This window comes from Muntiacus reevesi, chromosome 1 (genome assembly GCF_963930625.1).
Source record: "Muntiacus reevesi chromosome 1, mMunRee1.1, whole genome shotgun sequence".
In the NCBI taxonomy this organism is placed as follows: Eukaryota; Metazoa; Chordata; class Mammalia; order Artiodactyla; family Cervidae; genus Muntiacus; species Muntiacus reevesi.
This window is the reverse complement of record NC_089249.1, coordinates 165,299,735-165,321,271: the sequence shown is the minus strand read 5'-3', so window position 1 is coordinate 165,321,271 and position 21,537 is coordinate 165,299,735. Positions and strand designations below refer to the sequence as shown.

Below are 21,537 nucleotides of genomic sequence, written 5' to 3'. Positions count from 1 at the left end.
TAAGAGTAGTATATACTTTTCAGGGTTGTGAGAATTATAAGAGTTGATGCAAGTAAAACACAATGAAAGTGAAAGTGTTAGTCACTCAGTCACCAGTTATTAATGTTATTTAAATAATTTCTATAAATAAGAAAAATGTAAATATGCTAGTAGAAAAAATAAGGGAAAGCCCAGGAATAAGCAATTCACAAAAAGAAGAAGAGAAAAACCCAAATGCCTCATACACAGGATTCTTTCTCACTAGTATTCCAAGATATAAAACTCAAAGTAACAACAGAATGCTGTTTTATACCAGTGAGACTGGAAGAAAATAAAAAGTTTGAAAATGCATAGTGTAGGCAAAGATGCAGAATGATGGAAAAAAACACTTTACACCCTTGTTGATAGAAGTGTAAATTGGTGGTGTTATTTGGACAGTAGTTTGGCGATGTTTAGGAGAATTTTAAAATGCCCATATTCTGTGATCGAGGATTTCCATACTAATAATATTCCCTGAAGAGTTTTCCATGACTCTGAATTTGAACACTGGAAGGAGAGCTCCCGTGATCTTTACCACAGCTGCCATAAGATCTCTCTAGCGAGGCGTTTGTAATGAATCACTACGTTGTACCCTCACCTGTTTTTTGAGTGAAAGTTTTCAAAGTCTGATGCCTTCACTGTAGTAGGGTGAAGTCAGCTAGAAACTTCAAGACACATGAATCAAGTATTATTATTAGCACATTACATCTAGTTCATTCCCTGAGACTTAAATAGACTTACAAAGTTCACATTCCTCAGCCTGGTATTCCAGCCCCTCCATAATCTGTCTAATCTTCTCTCCTATATCAATCCCCAAGTAGAACTTCCATGTCTTAACAGGTTGACCTCTTAACTGTCCACTACTATTCCTGTTCCAGCTTCTAACCTTTGTTTGTATCTACTTTCTACATAGAATTCTTTTCTTCTTTTTTTTTTTTTTTTTGGTCTGTTTCTATAACATCCTTCAAGGATGCGTTTAAATCACACTTCTTTAAGAAGTATTTTTATCACTCTGAAGTGAAGTGAAAGTCACTCTGTCGTGTCCCACTCTTCGAGACCCCATGGTCTATACAGTCCATGGAATTTTCCAGGCCACAATACTGGAGCGGGTAGCCGTTCCCTTCTCCAGGGGATCTTCCCAACCCAGGGATCAAACCCAGGTCTTCGGCATTGCAGGTGGATTCTTTACCAGCTGAGCCACCAGGGAAGCCCATTTTTATCACTCTGCTGCTGCTGCTGCTAAGTCACTTCAGTTGTGTCCGACTCTGTGCGACCCCATAGATGGAAGCCCACCAGGCTCCCCCATCCCTGGGATTCTCCAGGCAAGAACACTGGAGTGGTTGCCATTTCCTTCTCCAATACTCTAGCCCATACCAATTAGTAATTATGCTGAGATCCTCTATTGAATATTACTATTTACTATATTTTTTAAAAAAATATTTTTTATTTGCTGGATCTTAGTGCAGCACATGTGGAGAAGGAAATGGCAACCCACTCACTCCAGTATTCTTCCCTGGAGAATCCCATGGGCAGAGGAGCCTGGCAGACTACAGTCCATGGGATCACAAAGAGTTGGACATGACTGAAGCGACTTAGCATGCACAAAGCATTAGGGCACGTGGGATCTCCAGTATTCATTGCAGCATACAGGATCTTTAGATATAGCATGTGGACTCTTAGTTGCAGCATCTGGGATCTAGTTCCCTGACCAGGGATTGACCCTGGAGTGTGGCGTTTTAACCACCGACCACCAGGGAAGTCCCTATTTACTGTATTATTGTTCCTCTTTGGGGGCCTTAAATTATGTGAAACTCTTCCCTGTGATTTAACTACATATGCCTAAATACAAGGTAAAGTTTTTTCCTTCAGAAATTAGCCTTCAAAAAAAGAGGAGGGCAGATTCTTTTTGTATTGGATTTTTAAAATAAAGTCTTTCTTGTTATTGGGCTCCCAGTGAAATTATAGTAAGTTCATGAAAAAGGATTAATGAATCTGCTAATTCATTGGATACCAGTTTTTGTAGAGATCAACTAACAAAATTGGTTCAACAAAAAGAGTAACTGAGGAAGTTCCCTGGCAGTCCAGTGATTAGGACTCTGTGCTTCCAATCAGGAGGCCTGGTTTCGATCCCTGGTTGGGAAACTAAGCTGTCGCAAGCCACATGGCCAAAAGAGTAACCAGAAATCTAAGAAAGTTTTAGCTATTGTTCTTGAGAAAATAACCTAAGTTGAAGTGTTGAATGTAGCAATTGTATGTGTTTGATCGTATTTTTAAAAACTTTATTTTTTAAAATTAAAAGCATTTTTTTTTAGCCATGCTGCACAGTACATGGGATCTTAGTTCCCCAACCAGGGATCAAACAGCACCTCCTGGAGTGGGAGCATGGAATCTTAACCACTGGACCACCAGGGACGTCCCAAAAACTTTCAAAACATCACCCACATCACTTATAAAAGAACACACACACAGCAAGTGATCACATTATGGAAATCATAAATAGCAATAGAATGAATGGAAAAAAAACAGTATTCCACAATTGAATTCTTGTGGCTGGGGATGAAATTTACAAGGACAGCATGGATTCAGACAAGTGCTGTTCTATCTCAGAAATCTTAGAAAGGAATGTAGATGTTTTCTAGAAAGTGCACCCAAATAGTAGCTTTATTATTTCTTAAAGTACCTTTATTTATGAAAAAGACTGTGTAAGGATGCCTGTGAAGACTCTGAATAACATGATTTTATGAAATGTAAAAATAAGCATGAATGCTAAATTAATGCATTAGATATGCTGCTCATTTTTAAAACTTGAAGTGTAGTTGATTTACATTGTTGTGTTGGTTTCTGGTGTATAATAAAGTGACTCATATATATCTTCTTTTTTTAGTTCTTTTTCATTATGGTTTATTACAAAATATTGAATATAGTTCCCTGTGTTATATGGTAGAACCTTGTTTGTCTATTTTATATACAGTTGCTTGTATCTGCTAATCCCAAGCTCCTAATTTATCCCCTCCTTCCGCTTTGATAACTGTAAGTTTGTTTCCTGTGTCTGTGAATCTGTTTCTGTTTTGTAAATAAGTGCATTATTTTAAATATGGGTATATGTGTAAATAAGTTTCTCAGAGTTTATGTATTCATGGGGCCACAAAGCTTTCCTTTCTCCAGTTCTCTCTTCCATCTGTCTATTGTCATTTGGGGAGATTTGGGACTGCCTCTGCTTGGAGTAGCCTTATTTTAGCCGAAGATATGGCATGTCTCAACTGAGTTCTTTCAGAGCAAGCATGTCTGGTTTTCTGTTTCCCCTTTTTCATCTGGCTAACTTCTACTTAGATCGTAAATTCCAGCACAGATGCTGTCTTGTCGCCTCTGTCAAGTTCCTTGGTGCTGCTGGTTTGGGTTACTTGCTCACCTCTGTCACAGCATTGATCTCTCGGATTGGTGTCTTGTCTTCCCTACTAAATTGTTTGAGCTTGAGGCCCAAGGTTGTGCTTTTGTCTCAAGATACCAAGAACTTGAACACAGCTCCTAGGACATAATTTTTGCTCAAGAAGTAACAGCAGGACGAGTATGTGGTATTTGACAGTTTTTGTTCTTCTCCCTCCTCCCGACGTACGCTGTCTGCCGTAGTGTGAAGCACAGATGAGATGTTGCTCAGTAAACACGTGACGTGAGTGTGTGCCAGTCTCTCGGTCGTGTCCAGCTCTTTGCGGCCCCGTGGACTCTAGCCCGCCAGGCTCCTCTGTCCGTGGGATTCTCCAGATGAGAAAACTGGAGAGGGTTGCCATTTCCTTCTCCAGGGGATCTTCACGACCCAGGGATGGAACCCAGGTCTCCCACGTTGCAGACGGATTCTTTACTGTCTCGTTAGAAGCATGTTCTGTTGCTAGACATGCTTCAGAGAGGGAATTAATCAAGCTGTGGGAAGTTGTATGTTGAAAGATAATTCAGGTAGATGCGCTTAGTCCCTGAGGTGGTAATGAAGCTATCCCCTTTTCCCAAATGGTTCCTTTTAAACATCCAGATGAGGGAGAAAGCTCCCTGGCTCTGAAGCTGGAATTCTCCATTTGGGAGATGAAGGTAAAAGCTTCTACACAGCTCAGAGGACAGCACTGCAGTCGCATGTGAGTAATACGTGAAGAGATGGACAAAAGCCAAATTTAATTACTGAGATGATTATGATGATAATCCCATTTTTCTCATCCAGCTCACAATCTAGGAAGGCCCTAATCCAAACAGGGTATTTTTCCTTTCCCTGAGGGATCTAAACATTTCCCTGTCTCATTAGAGCTGTGTGGAAAATTTCAAGTACAGCTGTTCATTGAGCTGTTTCCAATACAGTATACTAAGATAGTGTGATTGGCAGACAGGAGATCCCATCAGAGATTCTGAGTGTGATATTGTGGACATACAGTATCAGTTGACTAACTGGAATTGCTTTTTAGGGTAAAGAACCCAGATACTCACATTTCATTTTGCTTATTCAAATTCTGTCCCTTTTCACATCAACAAATCTATTTCCTGTTCCCAGCAATATTTCGCTTTGATGTGTATGTGAAACACTCCAGTGGAAGAACTGGGATATGTCAGAGTGGGTGTCATTTAGCTATTGAAATAAACAGTTAGGAATGCTGTGCAGGAGCACTAGCAGGGAATTGGTACTAGTGACTGTTTTACACTGGACCGTCAGGATGATGGCTTGGACAACATGATCCATTATTGGGTCCTTGGCTTGTTTGATGATACACTATACATTATTTGCTGAGTAAGTTTGCTGTCAGAAGAGTAATGTGTCTCATGAGTCTAGGTGGGTCTTATTCCCAAATATATTTTATTTATTACTGGGCTTCCCTGGTGGCTCAGACAGTAAAGAATCTGCCTGCAATGCAGGAAACCCAGGTTCTATTCCTGGGACAGAAAGATCCCCTGGAGAAGGATATGGCAACCTACCCTGGTATTCTTACCCAGAGAAGACCATGGACAAAGGAGCCTGGCTGGTACAGTCCATGGCATCTCAAAGAGTTGGACATGACTGAGTGACTCATACACACATTGTTTATTAGCCAAGTGATTATTAATTAAAACATTTTAAATGTCCATTATATGATCAGCACAAACTAGGTGCAATGGGTGATAACACAGAACAGCCCTGATCACTGAGTCTCAGAGCAGGAGGTTACTTCTTCCACAGCATCCAGGCTTCTGCTGGGACAATTCTGTGTTAGGGAGCTCTCCTTCACAGAGGCTGCTGTGATTTTAAATCATTCTGATAGTTCAGATGTGGTATCTGCACCTCAGGAAACCTACTCTCAGGGAGATATTAGATAATGTGCTGTGCTATGCTTAGTCGCTCATTTGTGTCCAGCTCTTTGAGACCCCGTGGACTGTAGCCCACCAGGCTCCTCTGTCCGTGGGGATTCTCTAAATAAGAATGTTGGAATGGGTTACCATGCCCTTCTCCAGGGGATCTCCCAACCCAGAGATTGAACCCAGGTCTCCCGCATTGCAGGTGGTTTCTTTATCAGCTGAGCTATTAGGGAAGCATGTATTAAGTAATAAAAACATATTAAATAATAGCCAGTGATGCAAGATAACATTTAATTGATGATATAGATTGTCAGTGCTATGGGAATTAGGCCAGCAATAACTGAAGAAAGACCTCCCTTTATTCAAGGAAGAGAGAGGGAACTCTTATTTGTTGAATTTAGCCGTGTGTCGGGCTAGGTACATCATTGTATAATCCTAAAAAGGTAATGGGTGTGATTCCCACTTTACAGATATCATAACCGAGGTTCAACTTACAGTTGGTGAAATTGAGATTCAGACCTAGGCCTGTGTAGGATCAAAGGCATGTACTTTTCTCCTCTCTCAAGGCTGCCGTCTCTATAAAGTAGGTCCTGTGCTAGATTTTGGAGGTTTCTTAAAATAACTTTTTTTCTATATATAAAAATATTCATAATTAGAAAATTTGGGAAATATAAAAATCATCTATAATGCTTTCACTTAGAACTATGATTAATAATTTGGTGTATATACATATATGTATCTATCACATACATTATGCATATATATGACTGTTACATAACTATATATTTTTAATGTAAAATCACTATTATTATTGTTTTGTTTGTATTTTTCTTTCTTGTTTTTTAGTCTTAAAAAATTTTTTTTTAATTTATTGGTCATACCATGTGGCATGCAAGATCTTGGTTCCCTGACCAGGGATCAAACCCATGCCCCCTGCATTGGGAGCTCAGTCTTAACCGCTAAACCACCAGGGGAGCCCTCTTCTTTTTCTTTTTATAAAATATGGTGGTTATTCTCCTGACACTAACATTTTCTAAAGTGTACCTTTTTTCCCCATAAGTAGGATTTTTTTTTATTGGTAATAAAATCAGCAAACTTTGTATGGTAAAAATACTCTGGAGGAAGACTTAGCAAAGGCAACCAGTTTATTTGACAGCACATTTTTTTTTTTTTTTAATTTTTTATTTTTCAGTGGGTTTTGTCATACATTGATATGAATCAGTCATAGAGTTACACGAATTCCCCATCCTGGTCCCCCATCCCACCTCCCTCTCCACCCGATTCCTCTGGGTCTTCCCAGCCCACCAGGCCCGAACACTTGACTCATGCTTCCCACCTGGGCTGACAGCACATTTTTTATTTTACTTTACTTCATCTCATTAATGTACTTTTTCCTCATCAATTACTTCTTCTTCTTCTTCTTCTTCTTTTTTTTTTTTTTTACTAAAGCATACCTTTTTAAGTGCTATAAAGAATTCTGCCTTGTGTATGTGTTGTAATTTGTGACCAATCAATTCCTCGTTAGTTTGAGCTCTTTATAACATTTTGCTATAAAATATTTATAATATTCTGATAAGCATTTTTAAAAAAATTTCAGCCTTATTGAAGTATAATTGACAAAACTGTGACATATTTACAGTGTACATCATGGTGATTTGATATTCAGACAAATGTGCTTTACAGATACTATATATATTTTTTTTTTTCTTTTTTTTTTTTTTTTACAAGCTGAAGGTTTGTGGCAGCCATGCGTTGAGCAAGACTGCTGGTATCATTTTTCCAATAACATTTGCTTACCTCGTATCTCTGTTCCACGTTTTGTTGATTCTCATATTTCAAACCCTGCACAAGCAAAAAGATTACAACTTTCCAAAAGCTCAGATCATAGCATTTTTTAGCAATAAAATATTTTTTAATTAAGGTGTATACGTTGTTTTTTAAGACCTATGCTATTGCACGTGTAATATAGTATAGTGTAAACCTAACTTTTATATGTACTGGGAACCAAAAATGCGTGTGACTCACTTTATTGTGATCGATATCTCCTCTGTTGCTGCGGCCTGGAACCAAACCTGCAATTTGTGCGTTTATGTGCCTGTATGTGTATACTGAGAAAGGATTCCCACCATCTAGTTAAATAACATCCATCATCTCACATTTGTGTGTGTGTGTGTGTGTGTGTGTGTGTGTATGTGTGAGAACATTTAAGTTCTACTCGCTTTTTAAATTTCAATTATACAATACAGAATTTTCCACTGTAGACACCTGTGTTTCACATTAGATACTCAGGCCTTATTCAGCTTACAGCTAAAGGTTTGTACCCTTTTTCTATCCTCTTCCTATTTCTCCCACCCCACAGGCAACCACTGTGCTATACTTTCTGTTTCTATGGCTTTGATACATTTTTTTTTAGATTCCACATTTAAAGTGACATCATGCAATATTTGTCTTTGGCTTATTTTGCCTTATAATGCCTTCAAGTTTCTCCATGTTGTCACAAATGGCAGGGTTTCCTTTTTCATTGCTGAATAATATTTTATTATATATAACACATCTTTATCCATCTGTCTGTTGAGGAACACTTAGGTTGTTCCTATATCTCAGTTATTGTGAATAATGCTGCAGTGAACATGGGAGTGCTGATATCTCTTCAATATCCTGTTTTCATTTCCCTTATAGAAGCACTATACTGTTTTCCAGAATGATTGTACCAATTTATATTCATTCCCACCATGAGTGCACAAGGATTCGCTTTGCAGCACATTTTCACAAACACTTGTTACCTTGTTTAAACACTTGTTTACTTGTTTCTGATGACAGCCATTCTAATAGGTGTGAGGTGATAACTCATTATGGTGTTATTTTGCATTTCCCTAGTGATTAGTGATGTTGAATACCTTTTTATGCGCCTTTTTTATGTTCTCTTTAGAGAAATGTCTAGTCGAATCTTCTGTCCAGTTTTAAATTGGGTTGTTTGTTTCTTTGCTATTGAATTCAGTGAGTTCATATTTTAGAGATTAATCTTTTATCAGGTATAGGATTTATATTTTCTTCCATCCTATAGGTTGCCTTTTCATTTTGTTGATGGTTTTCTTTGCTGTGCGGAAGTCTTTTAGTTTGATATAGTCACAGTTGTTTGTTTTGCTTTTGTTATCTTTCTTTTGGTCTTGATAAACATTTGTGTATAAATTTTTTTGCACATTTCTCTGATAACTTGCTATCAAATATATGTATATTTTAAGATTTATTTAAAAACTGCCCTCCAGAGGCGGTTTATGCCCTTTACACTCCCACTAGTGGCAATATCATGAGAATAACCAATTTTAGATATTCTCTCCAATAATGACCAGTATCATTAAAAAATAAAAACTTTCCTAATTTGACAGGTGAAAAAATGACCTCTCATAGCTTTAATTTGCATTTCTTTGACTACCAGACAGAATGAGTATATGTTGGGAGTTTTCATCTGAACTGATGCCAGCCTTGGATCTCCTTCTAAGAGCCATCATGTATGAAGAGAAGGTTAAAAGGCTTCATCTTATTTATCCTAAATTACTTCATGTCCTATCTTTTGACAGATCTCTGACATCTACATTAGTGGAGAATCAGGGGACATGTCAGCTAAGGAGAAACTGCTCCTGTGGACCCAGAAGGTGACAGCTGGTTACACAGGAATCAAATGCACCAACTTTTCCTCCTGCTGGAGTGATGGGAAGATGTTTAATGCACTTATTCACCGATATAGGTAAATACAGTGGAGCCTCAAGGACCTGGAGAGGCTGCTTCTCATCTCTTTCTTGTAATTAGCTATAATGCCACATTTCCTCTCAGCTGACAATCCAGGCTCTGATTCTTTTTTTTTTTTTTTTTAATATAAAAAAGGAATATGTACTGAACTCCTGCTATTCTAAGCATTGGGCTCATATAGCAGTGAAGGAAGCAGCTAAATTCTTCCCCTCATAGAGCTTACTTTTCAATGGGGAAAATAGGCAATAAACGCATAAGTGTATGCTGTCATACAGGGGTGAGAACAGAGAAGGGTGGAGGGAAGAGAGTGATAGGGGTTGTGTTGTTTTGAGCAGGGTGGTCAATGGTGGCCTCTCTGATGAGGATTATTAGAGCAGAGTCATGGATGAGGAGTGGGCCATGTAGGCCTCTAGGGTCAGCATGATTCACTTGGAGGAAATAACAATTGCAAAGGGCCTGAAGTGGGGACTTGCTTGGAGTAGGTGAGGAAAATAGGAATTTTGAATGACAAAAATCAGTATTATTATACTCCTAGTGGTCATAGCCAAGAATTGGGAAAATTGATACCTTTCCCTTGAAATCCAGCGAACCTACCATCCTGTAAATTTAGAATTAGGGAGCCCTGGGTTCCTGGAGTGTGATTAACAAGGTGACTAGAGCTCCTCTAAACCTCTTGCTCTCTAACTTATCCAGTGTCTTTCAGCTCTGAGTGCTTTTAAGAGGGTTTCTTTGTATGACTTCCCATGTGCTTGTAGCTGGGGGCATTTCATATGTCTCGGTGGACTTTTGCAGACCTGATCTGGTAGATATGGAGAGGGTACAGATCCAGAGCAACCGAGAGAATCTGGAACAGGCATTTGAAGTAGCGGAAAGACTAGGGGTTACCCGGTTACTGGATGCAGAAGGTGAGAGCTGGCTGGAGTTGGCGGTGTTTGACATACATTCATTATTTCTTCCCTGGCGGCTTCTGTTGTTCTAACAGATTTCTTGCCCTTTGTCTCTCAGATGTGGATGTGCCATCTCCAGATGAGAAGTCTGTAATCACTTATGTGTCTTCAATTTATGATGCCTTCCCTAAAGTCCCGGAGGGTGGAGAAGGGATCAGTGCTACGGTAAAAGAGCACTTTCCTAAAATACCTTCTGGCTGTGATGGGTTTGGGTGGAGTGTATTGATTAGACTATGTTTCTTCAGCCCTCAGTGTGTACAGAGCACTTTTGTACAGAGCAGACTGAATCCACGTCATCTTTATACATGGCTGCTGTCCTTGGTCCATGAGAATGAATGTAGATAGCGCTAATTTTGTAACGTCCAGCATAGGCTATTCTAGATGTCAGGAAATTAAATCCCATCTTGAGAGTCCTTGAGGAGCTTTGAAACTGGGACTCTGAGTGTTAAACTGAATAGCTGTGTCTATGTCAATAATTAAAGGAAAGGGCTTTATGTGGTTTGGGGTGGCCTGAGCTACTTTCTCCTGAGCTTTTCTTGCACACTGCTAATCAGGGCGTGTGTGGTGTCTACATTTTGGCAATAGGAAGTGGACGCCAGGTGGCAAGAATACCAAAGCCGAGTGGACTCCCTCATTCCCTGGATCAAACAGCACACAATTCTGATGTCAGATAAATCCTTTCCCCAGAACCCTGTTGAACTAAAGGTAAAGTTATGGACTTAAATCTTTTTTCATTAATTCACTCTGGGGAGTAAGTCTTAGAGCTTGTTGCTGCTGGCTTCTGAGTGAGGTTGTATGAAAACTAGGATGTTTGCATTCATTCACCAAATATTAATTTTGTAGGCACTTTATAATCAATATATACACTTCAAAGAAACAGAAATTCTGGCCAAGGAGAGAGAAAAAGGAAGAATTGAGGAATTATATAAATTATTAGAGGTAAGGAAGCTTATCCTTTGCTGAGACTTGGGGTTTGCTGGCAGGTCCTTTGTTACTTTGTTCCCTGCATCTTCTTCCAAACCTTTGTTAATAGCAATATTCTCAGGGTGACAAATTGAGCATCACTCTCAGGCTACTCTTAGAAATTTACGGTAAAGGGGAAGTATCTGCCATCACTGTTTTTTCCAAGGGCCTCTTGGAAAGTGGCACACATTGATTCAGAAATCTGGAGTTTTATGGATGTTTTCCTATTTCTCAGAGGAAGACTAATTCTTTCTCTCAGATAGAAAGAAAGAAAAGAGGCTTCCCTTCACATTTTGTTTCCTAGAGAATTTGAAACTGTGGAGATGGGCATTTCCACAGTGGGGATAGAGGACAGGAGGATTTATGGAAAATGTGTAAGAAATGGAAGGATTTCAAGCAAGTGGTCCCTATTTTAGAGGTGACTTTTTTGTTCTCACTTGAAGGTGAAGTACTGCTAAAATATTCACTTGTCATCTCTTATTAGGCAGTGGGAAAAATTGCTGAATGACTGGGAAAAGAAGCAAGAAGTAATGGATGAGGCATAAATTAAAACGGGGGCCTGAGGGCATGGCTGTGTTTTTGGACTAAAAGAGTATCTCTGTTTTGTTTTTAGGTATGGATTGAATTTGGCCGAATTAAACTGCCTCAAGGTTATCACCCTAATGATGTAGAAGAAGAGTGGGGAAAACTCATCATTGAGATGCTGGAGCGAGAGAAATCACTTCGGCCAGCTGTAGAGAGGTAGGTCCAGAGCCTGGAGGGGATCTGGCATCACTAACTGGACTGCTTTGAGCCCTACCCTTGACTCTGGTTTTCACCTTATTATTTTAGACTGGAATTGCTGCTACAGATTGCAAACAAAATCCAGAATGGTGCTCTGAGCTGTGAAGAAAAACTGACACTAGCTAAAAATACACTGCAGGCTGTAAGTCTGACTGTTTTATCTCACATGTTCATGTCACATGTTTTCTACTCCTCAGCCTGTGCTGTAATGGTTAAAGTCAACAGTTGAAGGATCCAGCTTCCTTTGTCTTGGAATTGCAGTGGACCCCTTGGCTCCCTGGGTCCAAGTGGGTGAGAGCGGAGGGAGCTATCCCCCTCTTACTCTCCCTTTCTCTCTCAGGATGCTGCTCACCTGGAGTCAGGGCAGCCAGTGCAGTGTGAGTCAGATGTCATCATGTACATTCAGGAGTGTGAAGGTCTCATCAGACAGCTGCAGGTGGATCTCCAAATCCTACGAGATGAGAACTACTACCAGCTAGAAGAGCTGGCTTTTAGGTGAGTGACATGGGTCTCAAACAGAGGGCCTGATCACTACTGGTTCTCAGATATGAAGAGTTGGGCACTGAATCTTACAACCTGGACATTAGGGATCAGTGTCTCAGTAGGGATGCTACAGGTATTTGAGGCGGGAAAATTCTCATGGTAGAAGCAGGTTTCCTTTATTCTAGGCCTTGCCCACTAAGTGCCTGAAGGATTCCCTAATCTCTGTGTGTGGCATCTTATACATCCCCACATACTTCAGAGGGACCTGCAGCACTATGGGACCACGTCTGCTTTAGAACTGCTGCAGCGATTCAATGTCAGCTTTCATAGAGGAGAACCCAACACACCTGGCGGGGATGAGGATCTTTGTACACAGCTGAGATTAAGAGCTACATCTTTTGACCCCTTAGTTCATGGTTTATTCTGTTCTGTCATCTGGGAGTTGTAGACACCAGTTTTGATTTGCTTCCCTCCAGTTGACATTGTAACTTGCCACTTGCCTCAAAGATGAGCCTGAACCATGAAGATGGACATAACACCACCTTGCATTCACGGAACACTTCTTCTTTTTCAAACAGTTTCCCTAGGATGGTCTCATCTTTATTTTCACCTCATCCTTGTCAAATAGGTAGGGAACTTTTTGCCTTATGAAGCACGCTGTCAATGTGACGCCTTCTTCCCTGCTCGCGCCTCAGGGTCATGCGTCTGCAGGACGAGCTGGTCACGTTGCGTCTGGAGTGCTCCAGCTTGTACCGCAGGGGCCACTTCACCTCCCTGGAGTTGGCCCCACCCTCTGCTTTAACCACTGCTCGTCTGAAGGCAGAACCCTTGACCAAAGGAACCCACTCTTCTGCCTCCTGGTTCCGAAAGCCCATGACTCGGGCTGAGCTTGTGTCCATCTCCTCCTCGGAAGATGAAGGGAACCTTCGATTTGTGTATGAACTACTGTCTTGGGTAGAAGAAATGCAGGTGGGTGTACATTCCAAATACTTACGCAGCACACTGAGGTTCCTTGAACCCAGCACTTGTCTAAGAGGGTCAGGTTGCTCTGCGCCCCTTGTATAGATCCCCTTAATTATCGCTGCTGCCTAGCTCCCAAGCCCCCTTCTCTATTACATTTTGAAAGAATAAGATCAGTTCCAGTCGAAATCCCATCTTAAATGCATGAAAGTGAAAGTGAAGTCACTCAGTCGTGTCCAACTCCTTGCAACCCCGCTGACTGTAGCTTACAAGGCTCCTCTGTCCATGGAATTTTCCAGGCAAGAATACTGGAGTGGGTTGCCATTTCCTTCTCCAGGGGATCTTCCCGACCCAAGGATTGAACCCAGGTCTCCTGCATTGTAGGCAGATGCTTTACTGTCTGAGCCACCAGAGAAGGCTTAAATGCATTGGCTTTTCTGATTTGAAGCCCTCACGGAGCTCTACCCTTCAGCTGACTGTGCTCTCCGTGGGAGCTGGCGGGAGAGGTTGCCAAGTCTGTAAACCTCAGTTATCTTTTCTGAAGTTCCCTCATTGCAGAGGAGCTGCTGCTTCACTGTTGTTTCTGTGTCGGCTCTGAAGTGTAAGCAAGACTGCTCTGTCACAGTTCTAAGGGGCAGTATTCACATGTATTCTAAGATAACGATTCAAGTTCGACATCATCCTCTTACCCTCTAACCTTTTTGTTTTCTACGAAATTCTTCCCGTCTTCTGATGACAAATTCCCCCTGTACCAAGAAATAAACTCAAAGATAAGCTCTTTTACAATTACCTTCCATTAGCCAATAGTTGATGACATGAATGGAGCTTAGTATTTATGGATATTCATTTCTTATCTCCATTCTGATTGTGAAATGAAGAGACTCCATAAAGGGAAATGCCTAAACTATAAAGTTAAGCCTTCCAGACTGTGGGGATACCTTTCTTGTTGGTAAATTCAGGGATGTATTCCCATCATGCAGCATCAAAAGGCTGCTGTTGCTGCTTTTAGGGATGGGGTTTATCCTCCAGCTCCTTGAGGGTACGTCATAACGTACTTTCCTGTAAGAGGCCAAGATGAAAATGGTTTAGATGTCCTTTTTGCCAGTCTCCTCTCCACAGCCATGTTGTCCAAACTGATGCTGACAGTTTTCACTTTCTGCCAACTTAGCAATAAATTATATTCATAAATTTTTTTTCCCAGATGAAGCTGGAGCGAGCAGAGTGGGGCAATGACCTGCCTAGTGTAGAGCTGCAGCTGGAAACACAGCAGCACATCCATGCCAGCGTGGAAGAACTGGGCTCAAGTGTCAAGGAGGCCAGGCTGTACGAGGTGCGAGGCACTCAGAATCTGTTACGGGCAGCTGGGGTGGCTGTGCGATGGAGCAGTATACAGTGCAGCTACCCCTGTCATGAAACCTGACCGCAGGTCCCTTTTGCACATGAAATATCTCTTGCTTTTTTGAAATAATGTTGCAGGAAAGGTGTTTTTATAAACCCCTTTTTACTAAAAAGAACAGTGATACTGAAAGCTAAGGTCAAAATTAGTAAGTAGCGAATGCAGTTTCCAAACTCAGGCCCTTGGATCCAAAAGTTTATGCTCTTTCCACTGCCCATCTACCTGCAGTAGAGAGCTGGTAAGCAAAACTATTTCCTCGTTCTCTCCTCTCCCTCACTCTTCGGTGTTCTCCCATTTTAAATTTCAAGTCTCCTCTTCCAAAAGCATCTAAGTAGGTTGAGGAATCCGCAGGCACAGTTTTGCTTAGAAACTTCCCAGAATTACTGGAGAAGACCATGAGCTCTGTCAGATGTGCTCACTCTGCCAGGCTGTCCACACTCATTGCTGCTCTGAGCTGTCAAATCTCACCCAGAGATGCACTGTCCAAACTTCTGTTTTCTCAGAGTAACTAATCTCTGTCTGTGTGCAGACATAATATTTATATAGTTGAAATCATACCATAGTATAGTTTACTTTTTCTCTAATATATTTTTATCTCATTCTTTTCTTATCAGGGAAAAATGTCCCAAAATTTCCATACCAGTTATGTTGAAACTCTTGGAAAGCTGGAGACACAGTATTGTAAATTGAAGGTGAGTTTTGACTAACTCTGTTTTGTTCTGTTCATGGAGCGTGTGGTTCCCTAATTCAGAAGGCTCTTGGCTTGGGCCTGTTTTGGTTTTCTATTTATTAGGTTATCTTGTTTCCTGTGCAGTTGTTCATATGCATCATAACATTTTTCTCAGTTTTCTTCCCGGGTTAGAAATCACTGCCCCAGAAAATTTTTAGTAGAGCTGATCCTAGTTATTATGCTTCACCAAAGCAGTGGCCATGGGTGCTTTTGAGCCATCAAAACTCAAAGTTTGAGATTGACACGGCAGGGACCCCTCTTCTGTTTGCTCCTCATTCTTGTCTTCCGAGATTGTGCAGAGCAGGACCGGCCCAGGGTCGTCCTTCATCCACAAAGCCCCACCCAGGACTGGCGTATTCTCACTTCCAGCTGGGACTGACACGGGAGTCCCATACCAAACTTGTACAAAATTTAAAACTGCAGAGAAACACCCAGAGGTTTAAGAAGCAGCGCTAAATTCATTTCCTCAGCTATTTGCTTTGATGTCAAATGTGCTATATTCTATAGGTGAAAGGCTGACAGTCTAACCTTGTAATCCGTCCTTTGTCTAGGAAACTTCTAGCTTCCGGATGAGGCACCTTCAGAGCCTACATAAATTTGTCTCGAGAGCTACAGCTGAGTTGATCTGGTTGAATGAGAAGGAGGAGGAGGAACTAGCATATGACTGGAGTGACAACAATCCCAATATCTCAGCCAAGAAAAATTACTTCTCTGTGAGTCTGGCACAACAGACCTGTCATATTTGGTAACAGCAGCGGAAGGAGCCAGAGGGGCTGGTCTGAGAGCCTGGGTTTCAGGATTTGCATTTTGCTAGATAGAATAGGGACCCTGCTTAATACATCTGTTCCTGTGAGAAAATGTATATGGAGAGAGGGGAAATCAAGCTCTAGAATGAATTTATTTGGAATGTAGTTAGAAAGGCAGTTTCTTGGGTGACGAGAGCAGCAGTCTACAAATTGAATCATTTTAGAAGCAATTTAACTTTGTGGTCAAGGTTATAGACTTTGGAATGAGGTAGACCTTAAGTGAAATTCTTATTCCTCTGCTTGTTAGCTCTGTGACCTTGGCAAGTCATTTACTCTCCTTGGACCTCTGTAAAATGGGATAATAGTGACACTTCAAAGGGTTGTGTAAAAGGCTAAGTAACATTTAGCAAGCGAATATAGTGCAAGGCTTACTATTGTTTACCTGAGGTGTCTTCTTGGCTACTTATAAATTCTGAATTCTCTGAAGTATGATTCTTCTGAAGTAAGGGAGAAACGATACTGTAACACAGTAAATAATTGGTAAGAATGAAACTTAGGCTATATGGAGACATACGGAAAGTGCTCAGAGAGCATCAGGGAGAAAAGGTCAAGTCTGATAGCAAGGATCAGTACCCAGTGGCACAGAAGAGCTGGCCTTTGAACTGGGGCCTAAAGTGTTAACAGTACCTAGAGCCAGCCAGTCAGCTGTGTGGATCAGGTGCTGTTTCGGTGGGTGCTGACGTGAACCCTGCACTCCAGCCACGTTCCCTCCTTTCTTGCCTTCAGCCTCTCCTGTGTTCCCCTGCTTACTCACATCTGGCTCAGGCCCCGTATCTGCTGTGAGTCATTCTCCAGTGATTCCAGCATTTTTGCTCTTCTCTGAAATCCTCTGGCACATACCGTTCATGCATCTCATTTTGGCACTAACCCTGGGCTGCGGGCTTCTGTAAAGTAGGGTAGGGAACACAGCCTTTTCTTTATTTCTACTCCTTCCTTAATAGCACCTATTGAATAAAGCTGAATTCAATTTTCAGGAGCTGACAATGGAACTAGAGGAGAAACAGGACGTGTTTCGGTCTCTACAAGATACAGCCGAGCTACTGTCCCTTGAGAACCACCCTGCCAAGCAGACTGTGGAGGTGCGTGTAACTTGAGGGTGTGAGGATGAAGTGCACAGAGGTTGTAATTATACAAGTGCTCACATCAAAGTCTTAGCTCTGCTGAGGGGCCTGGAGGAAGCATCAAGGATCATGCATCTTAGGTCTTCTCCCTTTAACCCCAGCCCCCTAAAGATGGCAGAGAGTTGTGATAATAGTCTAATGAGGACACTGAGAAACACCAGAAGTGATATCAACTCCTGACTTCATGGGGAAAGTGACCTGAACCATATTTTTTCACAGAACTGTCTAGACATATCCTGCTTCTTGGTGTGGTGCCTGTGGCCAGGGAAGAGGCAGCAGAAACAGCAGAGGGATTGACTTAGACCTGGCGTTTGCTGCCCCCATCATTTAGTTGCAACTGAGCGTAGACGAGGCCTTTTCTATGTAACCTCTGCTAACAAAACCATGTTGAATAAAAGACAGGCCTCTTTTTTGTGGGGAGCTTTGAGCTGATGCCAGCCAAGTGTCTCATGTATCCTCTGTTGGCCTCTGGCACTAGCGGAAGTGTAGATGGAAGAGTGCCTCGCACATATGTGGCAGGTCTGTTAAACTCGTGCCCTTCTGTCCGTGTGCCTGGTCGTTGCAGGCTTACAGCGCCGCAGTCCAGTCCCAGCTGCAGTGGATGAAGCAGCTGTGCTTGTGTGTTGAGCAGCACGTGAAAGAGAATACTGCTTATTTTCAGGTACCTGGGCTGTGTGTGTGTGTGTGCGCGTGCGTGTGCGCGCTCGTGCGTGCGCGTGCGTGTAAACGAGCATCGGAGGGGACGGATCTGTTTTCATCAGAGGGGATACCTTTTTTCATTTAGGCAAAAGACTGTAAGTGTGATTGCCTGTTTTGGCATGTGCCTGCAAGCTTGCACAGAGATTGGGTGAGGTTAAAAACACATCTGTGTCAGTGAACCTTTACTGCACAAACCACGACCCCAAAAGTTAGTTGCTTAGAGCAACAACCATTAGTCAGCTCGAGAGACTCTGGTTTGGTGGTTTGGGCTAGGCTCAGCTGAAGATTTTTTCTCATCTTGCCTGGGTGCAACTGGCTACAGGCCGGGGGCTGGTTGGTCCCGAATTATGTCACTCCCATGTCAGACAGCACACTGGGGTGACAAGTCAGTGTGCAAGTCTCTAGCATCCAGTAGGCTATCCTACTGGATCCTTTTAAAAATTTTTTCTGCCTGTTTTTGATTTTCCTGGAGGCTCAAGTGGCACATGACGGTTAATGGAATGACTTCAGAGGTAGAAGGTAGCAGGGAAACAAAAAGGAAACTGGAGTGGGAAAGAGTAGCTGTGTTCTACAAGCAGCCAGAGAAAGCGTGTCCCGGTACACAAGTACTTTTTTCTGCTGTGACATGTATTAATGTGCCATTGGCTAAAGCAAGCCCAGCTTGGGGAGGGCTTTGCTGGGAGATAAAAATAGACTCCACCTCCTGATGGAAGGGACTGTAAAATATCAGAACCATTTTTTTTTTTCTTCATCAGTCTAATCACCACATCAAGAACATACTGCTTGTTTTCAGGTGAGGGTGGGAGGAGGAAATAAGCCATTATCTCTGTTTGGATTTGCTGCTGATTAAATAAGCTTCCTGATCATTTCGTAATCATATCAGTAAATTGAAACACGTGATCACTCAGCCTCTAGGCTTTTCATAAAATAGACCTGACAGTCAAGTGCTGTCACCAGCCAGGACAGAAGGAGAAAGAGCAGTGGTTTCTGAAGGGTGAGGCAGACTAACTCTTGTATTGGGTTTAGTGGACTTCGTGGCAGCCAGCCCTACTGTTTCCCTGGCGTGGCCTTTGTGATCCAGGACTGTCTAATCAACCGGCACAGTCGGGTTGTTCTTTCTCCATCTTGGTATAATGATGCACTGAGCACCAGGTACCCTTCCCTCTTATCCCCGCAGTTCTTCAGTGACGCTCGAGACCTGGAGTCATTCTTGAGGAACCTCCAAGATTCCATCAAACGGAAGTATTCCTGTGACCACAGCACCAGCTTATCCCGCCTGGAGGACCTGCTGCAGGACTCCATGGTGGGTGTTGCATCAGTGGGATGACTGCTTCTGGGAAGCAGGGTAAACCCTGTCAGCTGCTGCTGTTCATATCCTTGAAAGCACCAGGGCTGCGGGTCATCGCTGTAAAGTTTGGCTCACATTCGATTGGAGTTTAATCAATGTGGTTCTTTTTCTCTTTTCTTAAAGAAGTTGCTAATAAGAGTCTTTTGGGTATGCTCCTGCAGTGAGGGCCTAGCCAGGTCCTCCTGGCCACATGGTGTTCGTCACTGTTTCTTTGCATTGTTCCTATTCTAATTCAGTAGTTGGAGCCAAAGATGGGGTGTAGAGCATGAAAAATGGGGTTGATGGGATCAGCTGACACCAAATTCTTTTTCACTCTCTCGTGCAAAGAGAATTAAAATACCAATGAACTAGATCTGAGCCAATTTTTTCCTCCTTTGGAAATTTTCTTTTGGTAACAATGAGATATTTGAAACATTAATATCTTATTTAGATGTAATACAGTATCTATCCAGTTTATTTATGTAGCCGTATTAACTTTTTAAAAATAGTTTTGCATGCAGGATTTAATCCAAATCAAGTTTATCTTATCCAATGAACTATTCCTTCAGTGGTGTCAGTAGTAAAAGTCAGCAGCAGATTACTTACTAAGCGTATATTATATAGTTGAAAAGATGGGGCTCAGACTACATCTCAAATTAAGATGGAAATATGTATTTAATAGGGAAATTACTTTTCCTTTGTGAGAAGCCAAGGGGAGTCTCACATTTCAGTAACAAGTTATAAGTAAGAGAACCAGAATAACCCAAAGCAGTGTCATTTTCTTTTTCTTTTTTTTGCATGGGTGAGACTTGGGAATTTTTGAACATTAATTGATGGGAAAAAAAATATTTTCAGGTATTGTAAAGCTATGAATGAATTTAGGCTCAGTGGTTTCACCTGAGCAAATAATTTGTGAACTGAATTAATTTGGAATGAAGGGTAAAGACCTGACTTTTCCGATGTCTCTAGAATGTCTCTCTTGGAGGCACATCAGGTATGAAGGAGGAATATAATAATCCTTGGCTATTATCTCCTCCCTCCCACAGAGTACCTTCCTGTCGTAGGGTAACTCCTCTGCAGGTGTTGTGCTCTCTCCTCTTCTCGAGGGTCGCTGCTCTGCTCCCTCCTCTCCAGGTCAGGGGCATCGAGTTGGCGGCGTCATCGGGGCATGGAGTCACCTGGGTCTGCTCCGCTGCTTGTCCGTCAGGTTCGGGAGCATCTGTCATGGCTTCTGGTTCTTTTCAGACCTTGTACCACGCTGAGCACTTGGTCTCTGGAGCTTGAGATGTTTGGCTGTGGGTTAGACAGAAATTGACATCTTTATTGCAAGGAAACTGAAATGGGTAGACCAGCTCTCAAGAATGGAACAATGTGACTGTCTCCCTGACATATCCATTCCTCTCTCTTAACTAATAAGTTAAAGTTGTATTTCTTCCAATCATGCTCCCGGGGACAGGCACAGGTAGTTTGTTTAAGCATTTCTTTTTCTCTACTTGCATATTCTTAATTCTTTAATGGCATTTCTTAACATTATTAACTCTTTACCCTCATCACATCTACTTCCATCCCAAGAAAACCCTCTTCTGGGGACTTTTTAATACATCAAAATGAGCTCAAAACATCCTAGTTAATAGATAAAAGTTGTCTTTTACTCTCTAATGGAATTGGTAGTAGATTGCTACCAATTTTGTTGACAAGAAGTTCATTAGTTTTTAAGAAAATCGGGTTTGCAGAGACTTGAGAGTTTCAATTTTGCATGAGATCTCTTTCAAATCAATCAAATTTATATAAATACAGCACAGCAAAACTCAAAAAGGTAAACCCTAAATCGTTTATCACAATACCTTCACCAACAACTTTGATTTATAGGTTGTTGGTTGAAGAGCTAAGATCTTTCTCTAGAAAGTTTGATTCAATCTAAGAAAGTAAAATATTTCTAATAAAGCTTGGGAGATGACATTATTTAGAAAAGAAAAAGAGCATAACTCTAACTTCTCCTAAGCAGAGAGGTAAGAGCTGGCTTCTGTCAGTGAGAAACTGAATAATAATAATAACAACCACAACCTAGTTATTATCATTGTTTTTAACTTCCATGTTCTCTGAACCTTATTTGGCAAAATCCTTTGTTAGCTGTATTTGGCAGCTAGAAATTCTTTTTTGTTTTATTTATTTATTATTTGCTTTTGCATGTGGCTTTATGGTTCATTGAAAACTGCACAGGGAAAAGCTGCAAAATTTGAGTATAAATGCACT

The 21,537-nt window shown here is 41.5% G+C and overlaps 1 protein-coding gene across 10 annotated transcripts in view; it reads left to right on the top strand.

Moving 5' to 3' along the window:
- MACF1 (microtubule actin crosslinking factor 1) overlaps nucleotides 1–21,537 on the top strand; it is a 332,396-nt gene that overhangs the window by 164,152 nt on the left and 146,707 nt on the right. For all 10 annotated transcript variants that reach the window (XM_065915933.1, XM_065915922.1, XM_065915908.1 and 7 more), the window contains exons 6-20: nucleotides 8,901–9,067; nucleotides 9,862–9,974; nucleotides 10,075–10,181; nucleotides 10,602–10,721; nucleotides 10,860–10,955; nucleotides 11,593–11,720; nucleotides 11,811–11,904; nucleotides 12,103–12,257; nucleotides 12,941–13,214; nucleotides 14,407–14,535; nucleotides 15,216–15,293; nucleotides 15,883–16,044; nucleotides 17,112–17,216; nucleotides 17,824–17,919; nucleotides 19,135–19,260. In XM_065915933.1, coding sequence (XP_065772005.1) covers nucleotides 8,901–9,067; nucleotides 9,862–9,974; nucleotides 10,075–10,181; nucleotides 10,602–10,721; nucleotides 10,860–10,955; nucleotides 11,593–11,720; nucleotides 11,811–11,904; nucleotides 12,103–12,257; nucleotides 12,941–13,214; nucleotides 14,407–14,535; nucleotides 15,216–15,293; nucleotides 15,883–16,044; nucleotides 17,112–17,216; nucleotides 17,824–17,919; nucleotides 19,135–19,260 — 1,950 coding nt within the window. The remainder of the gene's footprint in view (nucleotides 1–8,900; nucleotides 9,068–9,861; nucleotides 9,975–10,074; nucleotides 10,182–10,601; nucleotides 10,722–10,859; nucleotides 10,956–11,592; nucleotides 11,721–11,810; nucleotides 11,905–12,102; nucleotides 12,258–12,940; nucleotides 13,215–14,406; nucleotides 14,536–15,215; nucleotides 15,294–15,882; nucleotides 16,045–17,111; nucleotides 17,217–17,823; nucleotides 17,920–19,134; nucleotides 19,261–21,537) is intronic.